Source organism: Bufo bufo, chromosome 1 (assembly GCF_905171765.1).
Source record: "Bufo bufo chromosome 1, aBufBuf1.1, whole genome shotgun sequence".
NCBI classification, from domain to species: Eukaryota; Metazoa; Chordata; class Amphibia; order Anura; family Bufonidae; genus Bufo; species Bufo bufo.
The window spans coordinates 47,314,344-47,329,689 of record NC_053389.1 but is presented as its reverse complement, the minus strand read 5'-3'; the positions used below and the strand labels follow the sequence as shown (position 1 = coordinate 47,329,689).

Genomic DNA, 15,346 nt, shown 5'->3' with positions numbered 1-15,346 from the left:
ATACAGAGGATTACACCCAGTATACAGGACAGGAGAAGTGGTACTGTGCAGTGTCCATATATACAGAATAAGAGCAGATACTGAGGATTACACCCAGTATACAGGACAGGAGAAGTGGTACTGTGCAGAGTCCATATATACAGAATAAGAGCAGATACAGAGGATTACACCCAGTATACAGGACAGGAGAAGTGGTACTGTGCAGTGTCCATATATACAGAATAAGAGCAGATACAGAGGATTACACCCAGTATACAGGACAGGAGAAGTGGTACTGTGCAGTGTCCATATATATACAGAATAAGAGCAGATACTGAGGATTACACCCAGTATACAGGACAGGAGAAGTGGTACTGTGTAGTGTCCGTATACAGTGAGGTCCATAAATATTCTAACATTTTTGGCTATATACACCACCACAATGGATTTGAAATGAAACAAGCAAGATGTGCTTTACCTGCAGACTGTCAGCTTTAATTTGAGGGAATTTACATCCAAATCAGGTGAACGGTGCAGGAATTACAACAGTTTGCATATGTGCCTCCCACTTGTTAAGGGACCAAAAGTAATGGGACAATTGGCTTCTCAGCTGGTCCATGGCCAGGTGTGTGTTATTCCCTCATTATCCCAATTACAATGAGCAGATAAAAGGTCCAGAGTTCATTTCCAGTCTGCTATCTGCATTTGGACTCTGTTGCTGTCAACTCTCAAGATGAGATCCAAAGAGCTGTCACTATCAGTGAAGGAAGCCATCATTAGGCTGAAAAAGCACAACAAACCCATCAGAGAGATAGCAAAAACATTAGCTGTGGCCAAAACAACTGTTTGGAACATTCTTAAAGAGACGGAACGCACCAGTGAGCTCAGCAACACCAAAAGACCCGGAAGACCACGGAAAACAACTGTGGTGGATGACCGAAGAATTCTTTCCCTGGTGAAGAAAACGCCCTTCACAACAGTTGGCCAGATCAAGAACACTCTCCAGGAGGTAGGTGTATGTGTGTCAAAGTCAACAATCAAGAGAAGACTTCACCAGAGTGAATACAGAGGGTTCACCACAAGATGTAAACCATTGGTGAGCCTCAAAAACAGGAAGGCCAGATTAGAGTTTTCCAAACAACATCTAAAAAAGCCTTCACAGTTCTGGAACAACATCCTATGGACAGATGAGACCAAGATCAACTTGTACCAGAGTGATGGGAAGAGAAGAGTATGGAGAAGGAAAGGAACTGCTCATGATCCTAAGCATACCACCTCATCAGTGAAGCATGGTGGTGGTAGTGTCATGGCGTGGGCATGTATGGCTGCCAATGGAACTGGTTCTCTTGTATTTATTGATGATGTGACTGCTGACAAAAGCAGCAGGATGAATTCTGAAGTGTTTCGGGCAATATTATCTGCTCATATTCAGCCAAATGCTTCAGAACTCATTGGACGGCGCTTCACAGTGCAGATGGACAATGACCCAAAGCATACTGCAAAAGTAACCAAAGAGTTTTTTAAGGGAAAGAAGTGGAATGTTCTGCAATGGCCAAGTCAATCACCGGACCTGAATCCGATTGAGCATGCATTTCACTTGCTGAAGATAAAACTGAAGGGAAAATGCCCCAAGAACAAGCAGGAACTGAAGACAGTTGCAGTAGAGGCCTGGCAGAGCATCACCAGGGATGAAACCCAGCGTCTGGTGATGTCTATGCGTTCCAGACTTCAGGCTGTAATTGACTGCAAAGGATTTGCAACCAAGTATTAAAAAGTGAAAGTTTGATTTATGATTATTATTCTGTCCCATTACTTTTGGTCCCTCAACAAGTGGGAGGCACATATGCAAACTGTTGTAAGTCCTACACCGTTCACCTGATTTGGATGTGAATACCCTCAAATTAAAGCTGACAGTCTGCAGTTAAAGCACATCTTGTTTGTTTCAAATCCATTGTGGTGGTGTATAGAGCCAAAAATGTTAGAATTGTGTCCATGTCCCAATATTTATGGACCTCACTGTATATAGTATGAGAGGAGTTGGTGAGTTTTAGGCCTCATGAACGTTATTATGTTTGGGCAGCAGAACAGAATGGTCCTCTATAAACTGATGACTTTCACGTACTTTCCTTAGTTGCCTTCTCATTAGTAGTAAGGGCTGATAGTGGAGAAGAATCTGACATTTGGGGTCATTCTTGAATCAGTCAGATGATTCTTTTAAAAAAGCTCAGATTAGCTCAGTAAGGGAAGTAACTGGTAATTATGCATCTTGTTAAAATGTCTCACTAAATATTATAATTATCTTCTAGTTCTCTGATCTCGCTATGTCACGCAATATTTCCCACTGACCAGTGCACACTAATGTCATAGAAATAAATGCTAAAAATATGGAGCACAGAGTGTTTCAGGAGAGGAGCGTGCTTTTCTTGGGGGACTCTGCTCCTTTCTCACTTTGAACGGGTTATCCAACCCCAAAAATGCCCAGGCCCCTCACACAGCCATGTGGGCATCAGAAGCGACGCGGGTGACGGGGAGCGAGGTAAGTACAATCTGTGTGGGGGGGCCTGGGCATTTTTGGGGTTGGATTTTTGGGGTCGTTTAAAGTGAGAAAGGAGCAGAGTCTCCCAGCGGCACAGAGTATTTCAGGAGTAGATTCTCTTCAGTCCATCCTTGTCTATATTGCACTGTAGCACAAGAGTGAGAGGAAAGGGAAAGCCGATGGACGGCTGTTCTCTCCGCCCAGGGAGTATCCGCTCCGGTGACATTTCCAGCGGTTGCCACACCGGTAAGGACTGCCGTCATGGTCATAACATTAATCCTATAATCACCACGCTCCCTGACTCACCGTGTTGACCAAATCTTCAAAAACTCACGACCTGTGACCGTTCGGATACAAGGCGAGAAAGGATTCCAAAACCGCTGGTAAGGGCAAACAGTAGGAGAACCCGCCCTTAGGCCTCTTTCACACGAGCGAGTTTTCCGTCAGGGCGCAATGCGTGAAGCAAAGGCATAGCATCCGGACTGAATCCTGACCCATTCATTTCACGCATCATTTCTGCATTCAGTAAAAGTCGCAGCACGTTCTATATTTTGAATTTTTTACACAGCTTCTAGTTTAAAAGGGAACGGGGCTTCTGTGAAAAACGGATTGTATCCTGAGGCAATGCGTTTTTCACTGATGGTTGCTAGGAGATGTAGATTGTTATTCTTTAGTTTATTTTCACGCATGTGAAAAACTGATTGCAACCGCGCAAAAAAAACCTGAAACGCTGAACACAATCGCAGACAAGACTGATTGAAAATCATCCGTTTTTTTCCTGGACAGATCCTGAGAGAATCCGTAACACTTGTGTGAAAGAGGCCTCCAGGTGCTTGCCTGCAGTGAATGTTACTTATCCTAGAAGCTGGACCCCTACCTGTCATCCAGTCTATAGGTTTGTCATAGGAAGACCCCTTTAATCGTCATATAATGTAGAGTTCTGCATCTTTCTAAAAGACTGTGTGTAAATCTCTCATCATTTTAAATATTTGCTTGCTGTCAGTGAATGGAAATGTTGTTGTTGACACAAACAAGGTAAAAACCTAAAGGCACCTAATACTTATGGGTGAGAGTTTGTTGCAATTGTATCCAATCTAGACAATCTTCTCTGAGGTGTAAACAGCCAGGGCTCCCGATTGATACATTTTATCTGCACTGATACATTGTAACGACAGAGGTATGCCTAGCACAACTCCTTAGATGAGAGCCCTGAGAGCTCCTCATCTAAAACTACAAGTTAAAGGGGCACCTTCAGGATCCCCTTCATTCTAGTGACTGGTGAAGGTCCCAGACTTCCAACAGTGACAACGGTTTTATAAAACAAGAGGGTCGCTCCCCGAGATTTAGGGACAGGCTGCCCCCCTTCATTCCATCCGCTCCACGGTAGTACTGTACTTCAGCAGGGGGAGAGGTGTATGGAGCGGGTGCATCGGCTCATCCCGCTGCGGACTGGAATACAACCGGCACCAAGCCGTAGTGACTGCGATCAGAGATAACTCTGATCACGGTCATTTAATCTTTCAGATGCTGGTGTCAATAGTGGAATATAAGTGGTCAGACAGGCGGAGGAGCCGCGCAAATTCGCTGCAGCGGTTAAGATCAGTTGCTATGACAGCCTGGAGCCTTGTGAAGCTACTGAGTTGCCTGCAAAGCTAAGCCAAAGGCTAGGGCAACTCCGCGAAATGTGTTGCGTGATTATTTGTCACACGACATTTACTGTGATGATAGTCTATGGTGTCGCACTGACATATGAGACATGCTGCGACTGCGACACGACACAGTCGATGTCGCGGCATGTCGCAGTACGACACCATAGACTAGCATTGCAATAAATGTCGCACGACATTGATGCGGCACGAATTCACGCGACACATGTCGCAATGTAGTTGTACCCACTTTTTCACGCTACACATATCGCCGTGTAAACCTAGCCTAAAGCCTGCGTTACAAAGCCTGCGTTACAATGGCAGATTTTCTGCCAGATGATCACTAACGAGCTTTCGTAGTAACGCTTGTCAACGATCATCTGGCAGTGTAATACTGCCACCGATTACTCGACGAAGAAGCAAATGCTCGTTCATCGGGCAATCGTGATCTTTCAGATGTAATCACGATCTGCTGCTGGCAAATAACTGGACAGTATGAGGATGAGCGATGGTATAACGATCGCTGCTCCCCATGCTGTGGAGGAGATCGCTGCGTGTAATAGCAGCTGTCTCCTCCGCTAGCGAGCAGGTGATTGCTGGGAAGGAACGCTTCCCTCCCCGACAATCGCCTGCAGAATCGAGCTGTGTAATAGGGCTCATGCACATGACCGTATGTATTTTGCAGTCTGCAGAACACGGATCCACAAAAAAAAAACGGATGACATCCGTGTGAAGTGCATTTCTTTGCGGATCCATTGTAACAATGCCTGTCCTTGTCCACAAAACAGACAATTTTTTTGCGGAACGGACTTGCGGACATGCGGAATGCACGAGTCATTTCAGTTTTTTTGTGGCCCCATTGAAATGAATGATTCTGTATACGAGCTGCAAAAAAAAAACAGTACGGACGCGGACAAAACGCACGTTCGTGTGCATGAGCCTTTAAAGCATGGCCTGACATAGCAGAATCTGATAGACTGCAATAGAATTGTATTAGAAGATCGCACGTACAGATCCACTAAGGACATTAAAAATGACAGTGAAAAAAATATATACTAAATAAAACAGTAAAATATTACAAATTCAAATTACCCCACTTTACCAATGTTTACGTATACAAATAAACAATTAAAAAATAAACATACTTCGTATCGCTGTGTTTCTGAATATGTCCGAACTATTAAAATACAAAAATGTTTTTCCTGTATAAAAAAAAAAAAAATGCTATGGAGATGTGTACCGTATAAGTGCTGGGAGGAGTGTATATCCCACCCAGATACCTCAGGGGGGTGAGATAACTGAAATACAGAAGGCTGCAGAGGTTTCAGCAAAGTGTCGTTTGCTGGGACAGTTGTATCTACATGTTGTTCTGGGCTGGATTTCATGTGGACTTCATAAAGTGTCATCTCCTCTCACGCCCAGCATTAAATCCCCTGTAATGTGGTCCAGCCCGTAGTTTGAGTCACCGGCCCATGTCAGTCACATCAATCTGATGGGTTCATACCTCGAAATACAAGAATGGCGCTTCTGGGTCAGAGTCTTGTGTCCTTTCATAGTGTCCAACATAGGGTGTGGAAAGAGACTACCGGAATGGTGTTAAAGCAGTGGTGCCCAACCATTTTTCGTCTGAGGGCCGCACTAGACTTGGTATAAATTTTGCGGGCCAGAACCAGGTAGCTTTGCCAAAAAGAAATGCAAACACTGTGAGGGGGCACGTGTGAGCATTACTACTGTGAAGGGGCACATCTGGGCATTTTTATCGTGAAGGGGGCACATGTGAGCATTACTACTGTGAAGGGAGCACATGCGAGCATTACTAACTGTGAAGGGGCACATCTGAGCATTACTACTGTGAAGGGGGCACATGTGAGCATTACTACTGTGAAGGGGGCACATGTGAGCATTACTACTGTGAAGGGGGCACATGTGAGCATTACTACTGTGAAGGGGGCACATCTGAGCATTACTAACTGTGAAGGGGGCACATGTGAGCATTAATACTGTGAAGGGGGCACATGTGAGCATTACTACTGTGAAGGGGGCACATGTGAGCATTACTACTGTGAAGGGGGCACATGTGAGCATTACTACAGTGAAGGGGGCACATGTGAGCATTACTACTGTCAAGGGGGCACATGTGAGCATTACTACTGTGAAGGGAGCACATGCGAGCATTACTAACTGTGAAGGGGCACATCTGAGCATTACTGCTGTGAAGGGGGCACATGTGAGCATTACTACTGTGAAGGGGGCACATCTGAGCATTACTGCTGTGAAGGGGCACATGTGAGCATTACTACTGTGAAGGGGGCACATGTGAGCATTACTACTGTGAAGGGGGCACATGTGAGCATTACTACTGTGAAGGGGCACATCTGAACATTACTACTGTGAAGGGGGCACATCTGAGCATCACTACTGTGAAGGGGGCACATGTGAGCATTACTACTGTGAAGGGGGCACATGTGAGCATTACTACTGTGAAGGGGGCACATCTGAACATTACTACTGTGAAGGGGGCACATCTGAGCATTACTACTGTGAAGGGGGCACATCTGAGCATTACTACTGTGAAGGGGGCACATCTGAGCATTACTACTGTGAAGGGGGCACATCTGAGCATTACTACTGTGAAGGGGGCACATGTGAGCATTACTACTGTGAAGGGGGCACATCTGAGCATTACTACTGTGAAGGGGGCACATCTGAGCATTACTACTGTGAAGGGGGCACATCTGGGCATTACTACTGTGAAGGGGGCACATGTGAGCATTACTACTGTGAAGGGGGCACATCTGAACATTACTACTGTGAAGGGGGCACATCTGAGCATTACTACTGTGAAGGGGCACATCTGAGCATTACTACTGTGAAGAGGGCACATGTGAGCATTACTACTGTGAAGGGGGCACATGTGAGCATTACTACTGTGAAGGGAGCACATGTGAGCATTACTACTGTGAAGGGGGCACATCTGAACATTACTACTGTGAAGGGGGCACATCTGAGCATTACTACTGTGAAGGGGGCACATGTGAGCATTACTACTGTGAAGGGGGCACATCTGAGCATTACTACTGTGAAGGGGGCACATGTGAGCATTACTACTGTGAAGGGGGCACATCTGAGCATTACTACTGTGAAGGGGGCACATCTGAGCATTACTACTGTGAAGGGGGCACATCTGGGCATTACTACTGTGAAGGGGGCACATCTGGGCATTACCCCTGTGAAGGGGGCACATCTGGGCATTACCCTGTGAAGGGGGCACATCTGGGCATTACCCTGTGAAGGGGGCACATCTGAGCATTACGCCTGTGAAGGGGGCACATCTGGGTATTACCCCTGTGAAGGTGACACATCTCTGGGCATAGAAAGACTAAGGAGTGGAATGCAGGAAACTCTCTCTAGAAATACATTGTGGTGCAATATTATGAGTATTACTGCTGTGAAGGGGCACATGTGAGCATTACTACTGTGAAGGGGGCACATGTGAGCATTACTACTGTGAAGGGGGCACATGTGAGCATTACTACTGTGAAGGGGGCACATGTGAGCATTACTACTGTGAAGGGGGCACATCTGAACATTACTACTGTGAAGGGGGCACATCTGAGCATTACTACTGTGAAGGGGGCACATCTGAGCATTACTACTGTGAAGAGGGCACATGTGAGCATTACTACTGTGAAGGGAGCACATGTGAGCATTACTACTGTGAAGGGGGCACATCTGAGCATTACTAACTGTGAAGGGGGCACATCTGAGCATTACTGCTGTGAAGGGGGCACATGTGAGCATTACTACTGTGAAGGGGGCACATCTGAGCATTACTACTGTGAAGGGGGCACATGTGAGCATTACTACTGTGAAGGGAGCACATGTGAGCATTACTACTGTGAAGGGGGCACATCTGAGCATTACTAACTGTGAAGGGGGCACATCTGAGCATTACTGCTGTGAAGGGGGCACATGTGAGCATTACTACTGTGAAGGGGGCACATCTGAGCATTACTACTGTGAAGGGGGCACATGTGAGCATTACTACTGTGAAGGGGGCACATCTGAGCATTACTACTGTGAAGGGGGCACATCTGAGCATTACTACTGTGAAGGGGGCACATCTGAGCATTACTACTGTGAAGGGGGCACATGTGAGCATTACTACTGTGAAGGGGGCACATCTGAGCATTACTACTGTGAAGGGAGCACATCTGAGCATTACTACTGTGAAGGGGGCACATCTGAGCATTACTACTGTGAATGGGGCACATCTGGGCATTACCCCTGTGAAGGGGGCACATCTGGGCATTACCCTGTGAAGGGGGCACATCTGGGCATTACCCCTGTGAAGGGGGCACATCTGGGTATTACCCCTGTGAAGGTGACACATCTCTGGGCATTACTACTGTGAAGAGGGCACATGTGAGCATTACTACTGTGAAGAGGGCACATGTGAGCATTACTACTGTGAAGAGGGCACATGTGAGCATTACTACTGTGAAGGGGGCACATGTGAGCATTACTACTGTGAAGAGGGCACATGTGAGCATTACTACTGTGAAGGGGGCACATGTGAGCATTACTACTGTGAAGGGAGCACATGTGAGCATTACTACTGTGAAGGGGGCACATCTGAGCATTACTAACTGTGAAGGGGGCACATCTGAGCATTACTGCTGTGAAGGGGGCACATGTGAGCATTACTACTGTGAAGGGGGCACATCTGAGCATTACTACTGTGAAGGGGGCACATGTGAGCATTACTACTGTGAAGGGGGCACATCTGAGCATTACTACTGTGAAGGGAGCACATCTGAGCATTACTACTGTGAAGGGGGCACATCTGAGCATTACTACTGTGAATGGGGCACATCTGGGCATTACCCCTGTGAAGGGGGCACATCTGGGCATTACCCTGTGAAGGGGGCACATCTGGGCATTACCCCTGTGAAGGGGGCACATCTGGGTATTACCCCTGTGAAGGTGACACATCTCTGGGCATTACTACTGTGAAGAGGGCACATGTGAGCATTACTACTGTGAAGAGGGCACATGTGAGCATTACTACTGTGAAGAGGGCACATGTGAGCATTACTACTGTGAAGGGGGCACATGTGAGCATTACTACTGTGAAGAGGGCACATGTGAGCATTACTACTGTGAAGGGGGCACATGTGAGCATTACTACTGTGAAGGGAGCACATGTGAGCATTACTACTGTGAAGGGGGCACATCTGAGCATTACTAACTGTGAAGGGGCACATCTGAGCATTACTGCTGTGAAGGGGGCACATGTGAGCATTACTACTGTGAAGGGGGCACATCTGAGCATTACTACTGTGAAGGGGGCACATGTGAGCATTACTACTGTGAAGGGGGCACATCTGAGCATTACTACTGTGAAGGGGGCACATCTGAGCATTACTACTGTGAAGGGGGCACATCTGAGCATTACTACTGTGAAGGGGGCACATGTGAGCATTACTACTGTGAAGGGGGCACATCTGAGCATTACTACTGTGAAGGGAGCACATCTGAGCATTACTACTGTGAAGGGGGCACATCTGAGCATTACTACTGTGAAGGGGGCACATCTGGGCATTACCCCTGTGAAGGGGGCACATCTGGGCATTACCCTGTGAAGGGGGCACATCTGGGCATTACCCCTGTGAAGGGGGCACATCTGGGCATTACCCCTGTGAAGGGGGCACATCTGGGTATTACCCCTGTGAAGGTGACACATCTCTGGGCATAGAAAGACTAAGGAGTGGAATGCAGGAAACTCTCTCTAGAAATACATTGTGGTGCAATATTATGAGTATTACTGCTGTGAAGGGGCACATGTGAGCATTACTACTGTGAAGGGGGCACATGTGAGCATTACTACTGTGAAGGGGGCACATCTGAACATTACTACTGTGAAGGGGGCACATGTGAGCATTACTACTGTGAAGGGGGCACATCTGAGCATTACTACTGTGAAGAGGGCACATGTGAGCATTACTACTGTGAAGGGAGCACATGTGAGCATTACTACTGTGAAGGGGGCACATCTGAGCATTACTAACTGTGAAGGGGGCACATCTGAGCATTACTGCTGTGAAGGGGCACATGTGAGCATTACTACTGTGAAGGGGGCACATCTGAGCATTACTACTGTGAAGGGGGCACATGTGAGCATTACTACTGTTAAGGGGGCACATCTGAGCATTACTACTGTGAAGGGGGCACATCTGAGCATTACTACTGTGAAGGGGGCACATCTGAGCATTACTACTGTGAAGGGGGCACATCTGAGCATTACTACTGTGAAGGGGGCACATCTGAGCATTACTACTGTGAAGGGGGCACATCTGGGCATTACCCCTGTGAAGGGGGCACATCTGGGCATTACCCTGTGAAGGGGGCACATCTGGGTATTACCCCTGTGAAGGTGACACATCTCTGGGCATAGAAAGACTAAGGAGTGGAATGCAGGAAACTCTCTCTAGAAATACATTGTGGTGCAATATTATGAGTCCTCTCTCCCTCATTAATATTGCTAAGCGTGTCCTGAGGTGCTCCCCAGGCGGCCCACACGGGCACCAGACATAGTAATCACATATTATGGCCTCCTGCACACGACCGTTTTTTTTCCCCGCTTACTGACCGTTTTTTGCGTTCCGTATGTGTTCCACATACGGAACCATTCATTTGAAAAAAGGAATATACTCCGTATGCAATAATAATAGTACTGCCCCACAGTATAAGGCTCCATTCACACGTCCGTAAGTGTTTTGCAATTTGCGGATCAGCAAAACACGGACACTGGCAATGTGCGATCCGCAATTTGCGGACCGCACATCGCCGACACTATAATAGAAAATGTCTTTTCTGGTCCACAATTGCGGACAAGAATAGGACATGTTCTATTTTTTTCGGGAACGGAATTGTGGATCCCGGAAATGCGGATGCGTATCCCAGAATTGCAGATTTGCATCCGTTCCAGCTCCATTGAAAGTAAATGGGTCCGCACCCGTTCCGCAAATTGCGGAACAGATGCGGACCCAAATTACGGACGTGTGAATAGAGCCTAATTAGGAACGGCGGTGCAGGCGCGTCTCTTTTGCAACTGTGCGCAAGCTCTGCCTTCGGCCACTGCACAGGCCGCAGATGTGGCCCGTGGGCCGTAGGTTGGGCATCATCACTGGTGTAAAGGGTTCTCTGCTGAACCACATACATAGTGGGGTGCAGGGATGGACCCCACCTGTGGAGCTACAGGTTCTCCATCATGCAGATTCTGCTGTCCCTGCTCTGTTGTGACCACCAGGACTGGATGTGGGCTCTTCCACTCCAGTCCCCGTCCCGGCAGTAATTATCTTCCCTCCACGGGTCGGTACACAGGTGGATTTTCACCGAAGCCCGGAGAACCCCTTTAAAGTGGAGAACTCCATTAAGCCATGTCATTGCGCCTTTGATTCACCCCCAGTGAGCACGTACTCAGGGGCGAGGTGTAAATCCTGTCGTCTGCCCAAATGTGATACCGTCAGCAGGAATGATGTTATTTTTACCGTATCAATCCATTGTCTTACACAATGCCGATGAGATTTCTGGCTAATCTCTTACCCCATCACTTGTCTGAATCACACAAACACGGTTCATGGAGTCCAAGGTGCGCGTCTGCCAGGAGATACCTGGAGTAGTTAACCCGCATCAACCAAATATACTGCGTTCAGCACAGAGTATTTAAGCAGAAGGCTTCCCAGTTTCTTCTCTGAACAATTAGAAGTTCTACAACATTCTAATACACTTTGGGGGTCATTTACTAAAGCCAGTTTGGCATAACAAAAAAAAGTTGCAACTTTTCAAATGCCTCTGCGACAAAATTGTTACGCCGTCCTCATGTCACTAACATCTACAGACGCATTGCCCACTTTACTATTGGAGCTCGCGACGCACCAAAAGAAAGGCAACGTACCTAAGGCTGTTTTATATATTTTATATATATATAAACAGGAGTAAATGATGCTACAAATCTTCTCTAATCGGTGACAGCAGCAATTCGCTCCAGGCGCACAGACTGCCTGCGCGTCGTCGTAAATCAGGCGCATCCTCCAAGAGCGCAGGATATATCATACACCACCGCAAAGGGCAGAGAGCTTTAGACCTCATGCACACGACCGTTGTGTGTTTTGCGGTCCGCAAATTGCGGATCCGCAAAACACGGATGGCGTCCGTGTGTGTTCCGCAATTTGCGTAACGGCGTGGACAGCCATTGATGTAACTGCCTATTCTTGTCCGCAAAACGGACAAGAATAGGAACAGGTTATATTTTTTTTGCGGACCACGGAACGGAGCAACGGATGAGGACAGCACATCTTTTGCGGCTCCATTGAAGTGAATGTGTCCGCACCCAAGCCGCACATACTGTCGTGTGCATGAGGCCTTATCAAGATCTCTCCTTGCTGTCAGTGAACATGAACATACTTGTTTATACAATTGATATCCACTTGTTTCCGCTGTATCCTGTAGTTAATACAATTGTATCCAGTCGATAAAATCCTCAATGGCTGATTACGTCGCTCGCATAAAAGCATGAATCCAATTCTCTTGAAACAATTTGCAGCTTTTTTATATTCTCAAACTTGCAAGGAAGAAACACAGGGCTTCCCCTTTAAGACCGAACCGTAACATCACATCCCTGAAGCAGTACTACAGGGGACTAAATATAGGGATTTATCCAACAAGGGTGTTAACTCTCTAAATGCCAGGACACTAATACAAAAGGGAAATAAAAAAATAAAAAAAATAAAAAAAATGATACCAAAGTATAATAAAAATAAATAAATAAATGAATTCACCTGTGAATATCGATGGCTGTTTCTATCCCGACCACACACACATCGTAGGTAGGGCTCTTGTAGGTAACGGGAATGGACCTGGCCGCAGACATGGTTTCCTTCGTGTTCCTGAGCTGGATTCGGCTATGCTGACAGCTTCAAAGCCAGCAGGTCAGGGGTCATTAGTGAAGCCTTCTTCAGGAGTCAGTCAGCAGTGGGGCGGGCGGCTTATAATGTACACTTTGCAGCAGCGCCTCCAGATATAACTCTCCTCATCTCATCTTCCTGACAGGAGGCGGCGAGTTATGTGGCTTCTATCCAAAGCTAATATATATGTTATAAAATGACTGGGGCGTGTACGAGAAGATCACCTGGAAACCGTCACCTCGCGTCAAGTCAGGGCGGTCAAAGGTGAGCAAGGATCCATCCGTAAGGGCTCATTCACACGACCGTGGTTTGGTTCCACACCTGAGGTGCAGTTTTTTGCGGCTGGGGTGCGGACTTCAATGGGGCGGCAAAAGATGCGGGCAGCGCTCCGTGTGCTGTCCGCATCCGTTGCTCCGTTCCGTGGCCCCCCGCAAAAATTATAAGTCATGTCCTATTCTTGTCCATTTTGTATAGGCGTTTCTATAATGGGCTGTCCCTTCCGTTCTGCAAATTGCGGAAGGCACACGGTCGGCATCCATGTTTTGCGGATCTGCAACTTACGGACCGCAAAACACGGCGCAGTCGTGTGAACAAGCTCTAACAAGGATCATGGCGCCGACCGATCACATCCGACCAATTACAATCTTTTGATCCATAAATACAACCTATCCGACAACCATCAGGTTCATTGTGACTTGTATTTATCACGGTTTTGGTGTGGTTTTTTTTTTTTTCCGGTTTTTTTTTTTATGCATATTTTTCGCAGATCTGAAAGGGTGAAATCTACACAGGAAAAACACAACAACAAATGAAATACTACAGATTTAAAAATCCACACCTAAGGAAAAAGCTAAGCGCACATGAGGTTTGTCTAATGTCATACACTTTGCTGGTACTGTATTAGGGCTCATGCACACCACCGTATATATGTTGCGGTCCGCAAAAACGGATCTGCAAAAAATACGGATGACATCTGTGTGCATTCCTTATTTTGCGGAACGGAGTAGCTGGCCCCTAATAGAACATTCCTATCCTTGTCCGTAATGCGGACGATAATAGGACATGTTCTATTTTTTTGGGCAGAACGAGCATACGGAAATGGAATGCCCACGGATTAACTTCCGTTTTTTTTTTTTTTTTGCGGACCCATTGAAATGAATGGTTCCGCATATAGTCCGCAAAAAAAACTGAACGAACACAGAAAGAAAATACCGTACTGGGGTTTTTCCGAATGAAATTCTGTGTAGAATTTTTTTTTAAAAATCTGCATCATCTGCCTGCACCCTCAGTAGTAATAAGGCTACTTTCACACTTGCGTTTTTGCCTGATCCAGCAGAGATCAGCAAAAAAACGCTTCCGTTTTTAATACTACAACCACCTGCATCTGTTATGAACAGATCCGGTTGTATTATCTCTAAAATAGCCAAGACGGATCCTGCATTAAAACCATTGTAAGTCAATGGGGGACGGATGCGTTTTCTATTGCTCCACATTCACTGCTTGCTGCAGTTTTCTGTCCAGTATGGAAACGCAACCAGACGGAACGGAATGCATTTTGGAGCTTTCCGTTCTAATCAGTTCAGTTTTGTCCCCATTGACAATGAATAGGGACAAAACGGAAGCGTTTTTCTCTGGTATTGGGATTTTCTGCTGGATCTCAATACCGGAAAAGTGTGAAAGTAGCTACCAGCTGGCTTATAGTGCACCCGACTGACCTCAAGACCTTAGCTGTTCACTGCTGTTGGCCATAGACCGTACAGGGAAACTCCCAGGTGGGCCTATTTCCAGGGGGCCACCCATGCCACTAGCGCCCTCCGCATTAGGTACTTATGTACCAGGTCTGGGAGATGAGCGATAGGCCGCCCTCCAGAATTCAGTTGTATTGTGCTCCTCAGGTCAGCGTTAAAGTTGTGGCAGTGTATGGGAGCCGATGACACCTTGCCCTGCCATCAAGACTACTACCCCATCATCAGTACCAAACCCTACATGGCCATCATACACACTTGTGAAAATAATTCGGACTTCCACCTAAGGACTCATGCACACGACCATAGTTCTGGTCCGCATCCGAGCCGCAGTTTTTGCGGCTCGGATGCGGACCCATTCACTTCAATGGGGCCGCAAAAGATGCTGTCCGCATCCTTTGCTCCGTTCCATAGCCCCGCAAAAAAAATATAACATGTCCTATTCTTGTCCGTTTTGCGAACAAGAATAGG

At 46.8% G+C, this 15,346-nt stretch overlaps 1 protein-coding gene across 1 annotated transcript in view; it reads right to left on the bottom strand.

The window, feature by feature from the left end:
- Window positions 1-13,173, bottom strand: part of LOC120986720 (protein-arginine deiminase type-1-like) — a 51,967-nt gene extending 38,794 nt beyond the window's left edge. Inside the window, exon 1 of the mRNA XM_040415460.1 lies at window positions 13,005-13,173. Coding sequence (XP_040271394.1) covers window positions 13,005-13,096 — 92 coding nt within the window. The 5' untranslated portion in view covers window positions 13,097-13,173. The remainder of the gene's footprint in view (window positions 1-13,004) is intronic.
- Between the last annotated feature and the right edge of the window lie 2,173 nt (window positions 13,174-15,346).